General features: G+C 55.8%; 1 protein-coding gene across 1 annotated transcript; it reads left to right on the plus strand.

Moving 5' to 3' along the window:
- The first annotated feature begins 1,143 nt into the window (after positions 1-1,143).
- Positions 1,144-11,487, plus strand: PRPF31 (pre-mRNA processing factor 31). Its single transcript, XM_016217228.2, has 13 exons — positions 1,144-1,532; positions 1,623-1,683; positions 2,927-3,010; positions 3,567-3,664; positions 4,537-4,643; positions 5,266-5,435; positions 6,955-7,112; positions 8,222-8,311; positions 9,698-9,825; positions 9,909-9,981; positions 10,619-10,747; positions 10,834-10,932; positions 11,104-11,487. The coding sequence occupies exons 1-13, from the start codon at positions 1,356-1,358 to the stop codon at positions 11,227-11,229; spliced, it is 1,500 nt and encodes a 499-aa protein (XP_016072714.1). The 5' UTR covers positions 1,144-1,355; the 3' UTR covers positions 11,230-11,487.
- Positions 11,488-12,555: the final 1,068 nt, after the last annotated feature.

Below are 12,555 nucleotides of genomic sequence, written 5' to 3' on the forward strand. Positions count from 1 at the left end.
GGCCTATGCCGTGGTGGTGTTTTTTTGTTTTTTTGTGTGTTTTAATCTAAATTATCTATTTAAATAATAAAGAAACATTTTAAACTGGGACATTCCACATAAAAATTCTGAATTTCTTGCTTCTCTTGAAAAAAAAAGAGAAAACCTGCCCTGGCCAGTGTCGCTCAGTGGTTAGAGCGTTAGCCTGCTCACCAAAGGGTTACGGGTTCAATTCCTAGTCAAGGGCACATACCTGGGTTGCAGGTTCCATCCCTGTCCCTGGTCGTGGGGGTGCATGCAGGAGGCAGCCAATTGATGTGTCTCTCTCACATGGATCCTATTCTATCGGTTCCTCCTCCCTCCCTCCCTTCCTTCCACTCTCTCTAAAAATCAATGGAAAAAATATTCTCAGGTGAGGATTAATAAAAAAAAATTTTTCTTTTGTTACAAAAACCTGGCAATGTGGAGCCCATGTTCCCACTGGCAAGGTGTGTCCAAAGCCGAGCATTAGCTGTGCCTGTACACTGAGTTCTTTGGTTCTCCAGTCTCCACTCCTCCCTATTGCCCTATCCCCAGGCTGCCCCACTCACTAGTCACCCACTTAGCCTCTGAGCATTGGAGTGTGCAGCCTGTGTTTTCATAGGTTAGAGGAGGGTGGTGCAGAGCGGGAGGGAATGAGGTAGGGGAATGGATTCATGGAGCGAGGAAAGGAACAGGAAGAGGGAAAGACTGCTTATTTTTAAAAAAGCAGTGGGGGAGGACAGTGGTGGGGATTGTACCTTGTAGAGCAAGTAGTGCTTCCCAAACTTTTCCTCTTCATGGGACTCACAGAAAAGACTAATATTTCTACACTGCCTGGGGTAGTTGAGGAGGCTGCCTGTGGCCAGTGGTAGTCAGCCTGGGAACTCTAGACATGAGGCCTGTCTGATTGCCCTGATGGCTGAACAGATCAGTATTTTAGGAAATCTGTCACTCATTCGGGGCCCAACAGTTGGAGGGAGGCTCTGTTATAGAAGAAAAAAGGAGGTTGCATCTCATCGTAGGGAGGATGTATCTTTTAAGCTTTAGCGAGGTGATGGCATGCGGGGCGTGCTGTGTCTTGTCAGTGACGTGGGTAGGTCTGTGAGTTATGGCTGGAGATTATCTGGGTTCTCGAGGTTTGTTCATGGATTAATTCAATAGGTGTTTACTGAGCACCTAATGTGTGCCAGGCACAGTTAGGAGCTGGAGAACAGCACAGATGAAAATGCCTGTCCTTGTGGAGCCTGCGTGCTAGTGAGGTTGATGCGGACGGACCAGGGCCTTCTCGGGGGAGGGGAGGAAGCCCCTCTGGGTAATGAGGAGGAACCCTGCTCTCCCCCCCAATAGGCCTCGGGATGTCTCTGGCAGACGAGCTCCTGGCCGACCTCGAGGAGGCGGCGGAAGAGGAGGAAGGAGGAAGTTATGGGGAGGAGGAAGAGGAGCCGGCGATCGAGGATGTGCAGGAGGAGACACAGCTGGATCTTTCTGGGGATTCGGTCAAGAGCATCGCCAAGCTGTGGGACAGCAAGATGGTGAGCGGGCAACAGGTGGACGCTCCGGAGGGGTGAGGTAGCCGGGGCTCCTCTCCACCTGTCCTGGGTTCTGACTCTTCCCCTCCACAGTTTGCTGAGATCATGATGAAGATTGAGGAGTATATCAGCAAGCAAGCCAAAGCTTCGGAAGGTACCTTCTCTCCGCGCTCAGCCTCATCCACCTGCCTGCTCTCCCGCCAGGCCCCTGGGCCTCTTTGGCTGCTTGTGGCTTTGAAACTTGGGTCCACCTCCCTCTTGGCCTTTTCCAGAGCCCTCTCTTTCTCCATCCCAACCCAGTCCCCTTCTCTCCCAGAAAGGTAGTGCATTTTACAGCAGACACTCCTAAAGTTTTTGCTCCATGCTGAGCACTCACCAGTCGCCTACGACTTCTGTCAAGGTTCCTAAGTGGGTCTCATGCTCAGTTACAGGGGTTTTGCCACTTGTCTTGTTTACTTCACATTTCCTTTTTGTTTGTTTTTTTAGTGTCCAACTTTATTTTTATGTTTCAATTACAGTTTACACACAATATTATATTAGTTTCAGGTGTACAGCATAGTGGTTAGATATTTATGCAACTTATGAGGTGGTCACCCTGATAAAGCTAGTCCCCACCTGGCCCCATACATAGTTATCACAGTATTACTGACTATATTCCCTGTGCTATACTTTGCATCCCCATGACTGTTTTGTAACTGCCAATGTCCGCTTCTCAATCTCTTCACCTTTTTCACCCAGCCTCCAACCCCCATTCCACGTTTTCTTTAAATCAACATATTTTTCATTAAATTTCTCTTAGAAGGAAAGTTATGCTACTGTGAGTAGGAAACTGGTATAATTTGATAAACAGGGAGTAACTGTAAACATGTGTGGTCACTAAAGCATCGCCTAAAACCTCCTCTCAATCCCAGCTTTGGGGAGTGCTGGGTTATCTCCTGACTGCCCAGACCAGCTCTCAGAGGGCAATCCTGTTATATCCAATTCTTCTCATCAGGGGGGGCTCTCTGGAATTTGGTGGCCTCGAAACCATGGGAGGTTGTCGGGCACAGGGGTGGTGTGGTCAGAGCAGAGTTTCAGGGAGATTCATTCTTTCCTTTCTGTGGCCAGTTGTGTGGGTGCTGGGAACCCAGGGGACTTAGCTGAGATCAGACAAGCCAGGTCCCAGACAGCTATTGGTGGGCAGTGCCTGCTGGGAGGGAGGGAGCTGGGGACACTGTGGAGCCACAGAAGCGCCAGCTGACCAGCCTCAGGGATCAGGGAAGAACTAATACCTGAATTGGATGTTGAAGCAAGAATGTACATGCCAAGTCCATAGCTGGGGGGGATCCAGGGAAAGAGAGCTGTGTGTGCAGAGCCTTGGACACGGGTACCCACCAGGCTGTTTCTCACCCTCACAGTGATGGGACCAGTGGAGGCAGCCCCCGAATACCGGGTCATCGTGGACGCCAACAACCTGACCGTGGAGATTGAGAACGAGCTGAGTGAGTGTGGGAGGGGCAAAGAGAGACAGCCCTGCCTGGTGTCCTTGAGGGAGGGGCAGGCAGGATCTCAGGCTGACCTTTCCCCGAGCCCCTCCTTTCAGCTAGAATCCAGGTTCTGTTGTGGTGACAGTGGCTTAAATTAGAAGGAAGTGCATTTTCCTCTTGTGTGAACGTCCCAGTGAGCAGTCTAGGCTGGTGCCCAGGCTCTTTTTATCTTGTTAATCTGCTGCCTGTTTCATGGTACAAGGTGACTGCCCACTTTCAGCCATTTCCTCCACATCCCCACCAGCAGAACAGGGGAGAGAAGAGAACACAGCTCTCTTCTTTAAAGGTTGACTGGAAGTTGCACACATCCCTCATAGACCAGAACTAACTCATTTTGGCTTCTCCAGCAGTGAGGGAGCCAGGAAACATGGCCTTTATTCTGGGTGCCCTAGCGCCCAGCTGAAGCTCAGGGGTGCAGCTACTAAAGGAACAAGGGGAAATGGATGTGGGAGACAGCCAGCCGAGTCTGCCTGTCCCCTCACCAGATGCCCCCCGTCCCTGCCCACCTCAGACATCATCCATAAGTTCATCCGGGATAAGTACTCGAAGCGGTTCCCTGAGCTGGAGTCACTGGTCCCCAATGCGCTGGACTACATCCGCACAGTCAAGGTGAGGGAGGGTGTGGGGCTTGGGGAGAACTGAGGCTTCTCTACAGCTTCCGGTGTGAAGGGAGGTGGGGCCCCGCCCTCAGACCCTGGGTGGGGAAAGGCTTCCCTCGCTCAGCATTGCAGGATGCAGGGGACCAAGCTGCAATGAGTGATGTTGGAGGCCTTAGCTGCTGCCAGCTGCCCAGTGCTTGATGGGTGGAGCCTGGAAAGGACATTCTCATGGCTCCTCTGCCCCACACTCCATTCCCAGCCCTCCTGAGAGGGTTATCCCGAGGGGCAGGAGTGAGGCCCAGAGAGGAGGGGAGAGAGATGAAGGGGTGCCCCACTCCCGCTGTGCTGGACGGAGCAGGTGGTGTCCAGATCTGACAAGGGGCAGCCCTGCAGAGATTGGAGGAAATGTTAGTGTCTAGACCCCGAGAGGTAATGAGCCCTGGTGGGTTCAGGGAACAAGAAAGTGGAATTGGGGAGGCAGAATTGATGAGGTCGGATCACGTCTGACCTTTAAGCCCCGGGAGGGTTAGGTGCAAGTGAAGGCAGGGACACTCCCATGTGTGTCCACTAGCCGAGTGTGTCGGCTAGGGACATCCATGCAGGGAAGCGATGGGTCAGATTTGTGCTCTGAGTTGACTGAGCAGCAGGTCCTCCCTGAGTGGCCAGTTGCTCTGGTTGGTTTCCAGATCAGCCAGCACAGGGCAGACAATGCTGGCGCTTTGAGCACTGACATTCTTGGAACTTGTAGGGGCAGGAGAAACACCCTGCACACAGATCCCAACTGTCCTAGCATCCCCAGAAGAGATCAGAGCAGGTGCAGGAGCCATAGGGTTGGATCCTTCCCAAGTCTCTGCCATCTCTCTATTGCCTCCTCACCCCCAGGAGCTGGGCAACAGCCTGGACAAGTGCAAGAACAACGAGAACCTACAGCAGATCCTGACCAATGCCACCATCATGGTCGTCAGCGTGACTGCCTCCACCACCCAGGGGTGAGTACACAGCAGGGTACCAGTGGCACAGGTGTCAGTCTCAGGAGGACAGTTCATTTCAAGTCCACATGTGTTTAACGAGTGGCACCTGCCAGCCAGGCACCAAGCTGAGCTCCCTCACTGGCATCTGAGTTGTGCCTAAGAGAAGGAGCTGTCTTTAAGCCATAACCCCCAGCAGAGTCATGTGGGGTAGAGACCTCCCGAGGGCTGTCATCCTGTTCATCCAACAAAGGCTGGCAGATTCCTGGATGGAGTTACACAACTTAGCCCTCTCAGAGCTCCTGTCTGGGAGGAAGAATGTTCATGCACAGGTCAAAGGCCAAAGGGCGAGTGTCAAGCACAGAGGAAGGGTGCTTACCAGGACTGGGTCTGGTGGCTCCCTGGAGGCGGTGGTGACTCAGCCTCAGGCAGGGACCGAGCTCTCTAGCGGGGGCGAGGGGGAGAGGGGGAGTTGGGGAAGAATAAGCAGGCCCCTAGCTTGCCACTTCGGAGGGGAGATTGTCCTGAGGCTGCACACACTTGCATACACAGCTCGGGGGACAGAAGCTCCCATAGCAGTCAGGCAGGAATCTCAGGAGGGGCTGTTCATCCCAGCCAGGTCATCATCCCCCCTTCCCTGCAGGCAGCAGCTGTCAGAGGAGGAGCTGGAGCGGCTGGAGGAGGCCTGCGACATGGCGCTGGAGCTGAGCGCCTCCAAACACCGCATTTACGAGTACGTGGAGTCCCGCATGTCCTTCATTGCGCCCAACCTCTCCATCATCATCGGGGCATCCACAGCCGCCAAGATCATGGGTGAGCCCCGGGGCCGGGAGGGGCCTTGGTGTCCTCTGTTAGATGGGGGACACTGGTCCTGGCAGGGTGTCTGCACTGCAGGGGGGTCCCGCTCCACTGGACTCCTGGCCCCTTTAATGAGAAACACTCTCAGGAAAGTTGGGTAACGCAGCTGTGTTCGCCCACCTGGGCTGCCGTCCAAAGGCTTCTACAACCGAGATTGATTGTCTCCCAGTCCTGGAGGCTGGAGCCCGGAGCCCAAGATCCAGGCGTGGGCAGGGCTGCTTCCTCCTGAGGATGTAGGTGGCCGTCTGCCCCGTGTCCTCACACGGCCGTCCCTCTGTGTGTCCGTGTCCCAATCTCTTCTTATAAGGGCACCAGTCAGATTGAATTAGGGCCAGTCCTATGATGTCACATCACCTTAGTCACCTCTTTAAAGGTCCCACCTCCAGATATGGCCCCATCCTGAGTACAGGGGTGGGGTGAGGACACAGACACATGAAGTTTGGGGGCCACGCTTGGGCCCCTCGCAGCCTCCTTAGAGGCAGGTGTGTGCGGAGTCGCAGGTTGAAGGAAGCAGTGGTTTTTAGGCAGGATACACTGGGTGTGGGTTCTCCCCCTCACTGACCTCGCATTCTTGGGCAGGTGACCTCACGTGCCCCCGTTTCCCCTGTGGTGATTGGGGGTGTGCTGCTTTCCTGTGGCTGCTGCAACAGAGGACCACAAATTGAGCTCTTTAAACACCCATCTATCACCTCATGATTCTGGACATTGCTTCATGGAGGGCCCAGGAGGCCCTGCTTCCTGGCCTTTTTTGACTTCTTGAGGCACCCATGTCCCTTGGCTTGTGTCCCTTCCTCCTGTTTAGTCTGCTTTCACATCTCTGACTCTGGCACTGCCTTTCTCTCCCACTTTTAAGAGCCTTTTCTGGTTCCATTGAGCTGGGGTCCTCCAGGAGAATCACCCCATCTCGAGCTCCTTGTCAGCAGAGCCCCTCTGGCCACCACAGGCGCCATGGCCATGGGGTCTGGAGATTGTGATGTGCATCTCTGGAGGCTGTTTTGCTCCCTCTTGGGCTGGCAGACTGTGTTGGAGGCTCATTTTAAGGATTTAGTTGCTTGATGACACAGTTTCTCTAGTCCTTAAAGACACTCAGCACCAGCCTGGCTCACAGCAGGCCCCATCAGAGGTAGAGCTATTTCCCCACCTACAGCCCTCTTCCTCTCTCTGTGCCTGGAAACTAGTTCAGGGAATGCCTGGCGCTGCATACTGGGCCCTGTGGTCGGCCCCAGGGCGAGCTGTGCAGCTTTGCAGACTCAGTTCAGGTTCCTGTGGTCCACTTGTTTGCTGTGCACCCTCAGGCAGGTTGCTTCACCTCTCTGAGCTTCCCTCACATTCCCCCTCTGAAATGAGACAGGCCCTCCCTGGTGGGGCCACCATGGGATCCAACCAGAAATTCAGTAAAGGCTTAGCACACAGGTGAGCTCCCAGACAAATGCGCCTGCTGCATCTCACCTCCTCCCTCCCCGGCCTGCTGCAGGGGTGGCTGGTGGCCTGACCAACCTCTCCAAGATGCCCGCCTGCAACATCATGCTGCTGGGGGCCCAGCGCAAAACGCTGTCCGGCTTCTCCTCCACCTCCGTGCTGCCCCACACTGGCTACATCTACCACAGCGACATTGTGCAGTCCCTACCCCCGGTGAGCCCCTGCTGTGCCTGAAGGGGAGGGCCCTGTCAGCCTGAGCATGCTCCCATCAGCTGGCGACAGTGGTGGGAACCCTGGGGGACAGAGTGGCACGGGGTGTGAGAACAGGGATGCTGGAGCAGATGCGCTGGGGTTGGGATTCTGGCAGTGCCACTTGCCAGTTAGGTGGCCTCGGGTAAGAGGCCTGAGCTCTGTGCCTCAGTCTTTCCATTTGTAAAGTGGGGAGAACAGAGCCTGCTTCATGGTCATGATGCAGACTCATCCTGGCTAGGCCTTGCACCTGACAAGTGACAAGCCCTACCTTTCGAGTTCGGGGGGTTCCCAACACCACCCTCAGGCTCGGTGACCCATGAGGAAGACTCGCGGAACTGGCGAGAGCTGACCCCCTCGGGGTCACAGTTTACCACAGTAGGGGACAGTAATGTCAGCCAAGGGAGGAAGAGCGAGGGGCAGGGTCCAGGAGTACACACTGTGGTGTGTGACAGCGGGCGCACAGAGATCACTGCCCAGCCAGGCCGCGGTGCTCACATTCTTTACTGGGACTCAGTTACACAGGGTAACTGACCCCCATCTCCAGGTTGACCCATGCACCGTAACCCAAAGACCTCACCCTAAATCACAAGGATCCTGTCTGGCCGGGACCAGACCCCTTAGGGGTAGGCTAGTTCTTCACTGCAGGGAGCTGCTGCTGACTTTGTTATTTTTATAACTATTACTGGTCAAGACCTGTGGCAACAGGTTTTACATGTGGTATATTGGGATTTCCCAAAACACAGGCCACCTTTTCTTTCATGGCACAGAACACTATTCTCAGTAATAACCTCACATATTTCCTGTTTTTATCATAACAAACTTATTCTTTGGTATTTGACAATTTTCCATCTGTAGCAGTACAGTGGTCTATGCAAACCAGACTAAGTTTTTAAAAAATAGTTTGAAAGACAACATTGACGGCGATACTTTGTTATCATAACACATTGTCACAGTAACACACGACATAGGGTGAAATGACAGGCAGGAGTCGGACCGTGGCGCTAGCATTTTGGGAGCCCAGTAGTCTCATTGACTCCTCACCTTGACTCAGCCTGTTTCCGTTCTTCCAGGATCTGCGGCGGAAGGCGGCCCGCCTAGTGGCCGCCAAGTGCACGCTGGCAGCCCGCGTGGACAGTTTCCACGAAAGCACGGAGGGGAAGGTGAGGGTCGGGCCAGTGTTTGTGCGTGTGGGTCTGTGGTCTGTCCAGAAAAACCGATTGTCCTAGCAGTCAGGCATGTCTATCTGTGGCCCCGCCAAGGTCACTGTCCCCTTCCCCCCAGTGTGTCTTTTTCCTGTCACTGCTGCTCTTAACAAATGACCACAAACATAGTGGCTAATGCAATATAGGTTTAATATCTTACAGTCCTGTAGGTCAGAGTCCAAAACGGGTTTTACTGGGTTAAAATCAGGGTGTTGGCAGAGCTCCTTCCTTCTGGGGGCTCCAGGGGAGGTTGGTCCCTTTGCCCTCTCCTGCTTCTAGAGGCGCCTGGGTGCCCTGGCTCATGGCCCTCCCTCCACAGTGTAGCATCTCCTACCCCTGCCTCTGCCCCTGTCTTTACATCTCTGCCTAAGCACCTGGTGACGACACTGGGCCCGTACCTTCCCCATCTCAAGACCTTAACCTGGCCATATCTGCAAAGTCCCTTTTGTCATGGGTGACATATTCACAAGACCAGAGATTCAGATGTGAACCCCTTGGGGGTGGTGGGGAGGCATTTTTTGCCTGCTGTGCTGGAGTCTGTTCCCCCACCAGCACACTGTTATCATGCAGTAATTATTCAGCGAGCCCGTCTTCTAGGCAGACTTGTTCTGAGAATGGAGAGACATTTCTGTCCTGTGCACTGTTGTTTAAGCACCCAGCCTGGTGGTGTTCAGGGTTTCAGTTGTTTGTCCTCTCTCTCTGTCTCTCCCCCACTGGTCTGGAGGCTGGGGTGCAGAGTAGCAGCACAGACAAAAGCCCTGCCTTGGACATACTCAAATTGTAATTGGGGCAGGGTAGGGGACAGCAAGTAAGTCTGTGGTGTGGCCACGGATATTAGCCTCAGGGAGGTGAGGGTTTCACAGAGACCTGAATGAAGTTAGCAAGCGAATCTCATGCATCTTGGGGGACAGCAGTCAGTGCAAAGGCCCTGAGGCTGGCGTATAGCCAGCCTGGGAGAGGAGGCTGGTAGGCTGGGCAGACCATGGGCTGTGTATCTCGGGGGAGCTCGGCCTCAGCAGACGTGCTGAGAAGAGGCCGATTTGGGGTCTTTCCTTAAGAAGAGCCCTATGGGACTTATGGGGTGAGAGAGAAATGGAATGGAGGCCGACCGACTTCTGGGCGTCTCCCCTGCGGAGAGTGGAGGTGGGAGGTGGGGCAGGCAGGCGTTCTCAGGCTATTGTATCCACAGTTGTCTGTGGGCTCAGTGTTCAGAGGACAGTCTGGGGGTCACTGGCCGTGGGTGGAACTTAATGCTAGAGCCAATAGTGGCTGAGATTCTTGGCCCAGATACAGGGTGAGCCCGGGACAGGCCCCTGCAGCCCCTCCCCATACCCCCTCTCTCAGGTGGGCTACGAGCTGAAGGATGAGATCGAGCGGAAGTTTGACAAATGGCAGGAGCCACCCCCTGTGAAGCAGGTGAAGCCGCTGCCTGCGCCTCTGGATGGGCAGCGCAAGAAGCGAGGTGGCCGCAGGTGGGCAGTGGTGGATGGCTGGGCAGGGCAGGAAGGGAGGAGGCTCCCAGCGTCCCAGCTGACTTCCTGTGCCCTGTCCTCAGGTACCGAAAGATGAAGGAGCGGCTGGGGCTGACGGAGATCCGGAAGCAGGCCAACCGCATGAGCTTCGGAGAGGTGGGCCCCTGCCCACCCTGCCCTGTCCCTGCCCCTGCCCCATCCTGCCCTGTCCCTGCCCCTGCCCCTGCCCCATTCTGCCCTGTCTGTGTCCCCGGCCCCCCTCAGATCTGGGGCACCACCCCAGCCTCCTCCCTGTTTCCCAGGCCCTAGGTCCTCCCCTCCTCATCTACCCAGCCCCAAAGGGGTCTACCCAAACCTCAGTGCCTGCCCCCTCACCGCGACGCCCCCTTCAACTCAGGCTCCTGGTGTGGGCACTACAGGCCTCCCCAGCTTGCTCCTCCCTGCTCCCTTCCCCAGGCCCTGCCTTACATGCCCTTCCCCAGGCCTCCCACCGCCAGTCTCATGGTCCAAGCACCCTCCTGGTCCCACAAGAACAACGCGCACTCATACACACGTGCACACGAAGACACGCACATAAGCACGCATGTGCACGCGGCCCCTCCCACCTGTCAGCTTAGGGAACAGTAAGAGGACCCAGCTCCTCACTATCACCTGGGGCCTCATCAAGGCTCATCGCATTAGGGGCCCAGTAGGTGCCTGAACAGGAGCCTGCAGGACTGGCTGGTCAGGCAGACGCCTGGGCTTCTAGCCCATCCAGGGGTGACTAACTCTAGGATGCCTCCCCCTCCCTCAGATAGAGGAGGACGCCTACCAGGAGGACCTGGGCTTCAGCCTGGGCCACCTGGGCAAGTCGGGCAGTGGGCGTGTGCGGCAGACGCAGGTGAATGAGGCCACTAAAGCCAGGATCTCCAAGACGCTGCAGGTATGGCTGGGCCCAGGTGGGAAGAACGAGGCGGACCCTGGTGGGAGAGCTCAGGTCACAGCCGGGACCTCCCCTCCCCTCCCCAGCGGACCCTGCAGAAGCAGAGTGTGGTGTACGGCGGGAAGTCCACCATCCGTGATCGCTCCTCGGGGACCGCCTCCAGTGTGGCCTTCACCCCGCTCCAGGTACCTGGAAGCCCCTCCCCCTCCCCAGGCTTCAGCCACTCCACCTGTTCACACAGGGGTGTGGGGGGTGTTGTCAAGGGGTCAGGCTGTCTCCCCACCCCACCCCACCCCACCCCACCCCACCCCACCCCACCCCACCCCACCCCACCGTTGTCTTCCTCACCTGCCCAGGGCCTGGAGATTGTGAACCCACAGGCAGCCGAAAAGAAGGTGGCTGAGGCCAACCAGAAGTACTTCTCCAGCATGGCCGAGTTCCTCAAGGTCAAGGGCGAGAAAAATGGCATCGTGTCCACCTGAGGGCGCCCTGGGTGGCCACCCACTGCAGGGACACAGAGGCCACATGGGTCGGAAGGGGTCGGGGCTGGAGGCTCCGGCAGGGAGAGCCACGCCGCCATCGGCCGGTGCCCAGACTGTCCAGGGAGGCTCGGAGGGCCCCCCAGCACCGAGATCGCCGCCCCATTAGGGGGCAGAGCCTGTCTTCACCACACCTCATCTTTTTTAACTGGGAAAGGAGATACTTTTGGAAAAAGTTTGATTAAAAGCACATTGTCAGGACCTGTCCCTGGGGAGTGATCGTTTGTCAAGCACTTGGATGACTGGAGGAGTCAGAGCTACTGGGTTTGTGGAACAAAGCCTGGGCTCCCGATCCAGTGGACTCTGGGCCCTGTCACTCCCCCCACCGCATGGGATCCCAGGAAGAGGAGCACCCTCTCCATCCCCACACCCTCGGGAACCTCAGTCATTTACAACCACGGGATGTGTCTGCTCAAAGCCCCAGCTTTCAATGTAGGCCAACCTGGGTGGTTATGGCATCGTGGGCAGCTGGCCTCCCCTTTCCAAACACTCCACGGGATGTCTGAAGGCACTCAGCACGGGGCTGGCCCTTGGCCCATGACTGGGCACTGTTGTTATTTCTATCCAGTGTCTTCTGGGAGCTCCCCACCTGCTGTGCCAAGCTTGACTCACTAGGTAGGAGAGAGGAGCCCCCAGTCTATCTTGGGAAGTGGGCCCAGTCAAGGCCTCCTTCACTTGGGTTGAAAGGGGAAGGCTGAGGAGGCCATGGACTGCAGACAGGTAGGGGAAAGGCATCCAGCTGAGGAACAGCTTGGGCAGTCCAGGCAGGGGCCCAAAACCTCCATGTCCCTGCAAGGGCTACTTTAGGGAGAGTGCTGCCCACAGCCCTGTCCACTGTGTCCCAAGCTGGGCTTCACAGGGGCACTGAGGAGTAGGCCCGGTCCCTTCCCTGGGAGGTCAGTGCGCCTCCTAGCTACTGTCCCCTCCCCACAATGTTCTTTGGGCTGCTCTAACGGACATGAGAGAGATTAACAAGAGAAAATCACCAGGTTTAATACATCATCTCTTAAAATCTCTTATGGCCCAAGACGGCTTGACTCAGTAGTTAGAGTGTCAGCCCTCAGACTAAAGGGTCTCAAGTTCTATTCCGGTCAAGGGCACGCACTTCAGTTGCAGGCTCGATCCCTGGCTGGGGCGTGTGCGGGAGGCAACCAATCGATGTGTCTCACGTTGATGTTTCTCTCTCCCTCCCACTTTCTCTGAAAAACAATGGAAGAAATATCCTTGGTTAAGGATTAAAAAAATAATAAAAATAAAGCCACTCTGGTG

This window comes from Miniopterus natalensis, chromosome 18 (genome assembly GCF_054644295.1).
Source record: "Miniopterus natalensis isolate mMinNat1 chromosome 18, mMinNat1.hap1, whole genome shotgun sequence".
NCBI classification, from domain to species: domain Eukaryota; kingdom Metazoa; phylum Chordata; class Mammalia; order Chiroptera; family Miniopteridae; genus Miniopterus; species Miniopterus natalensis.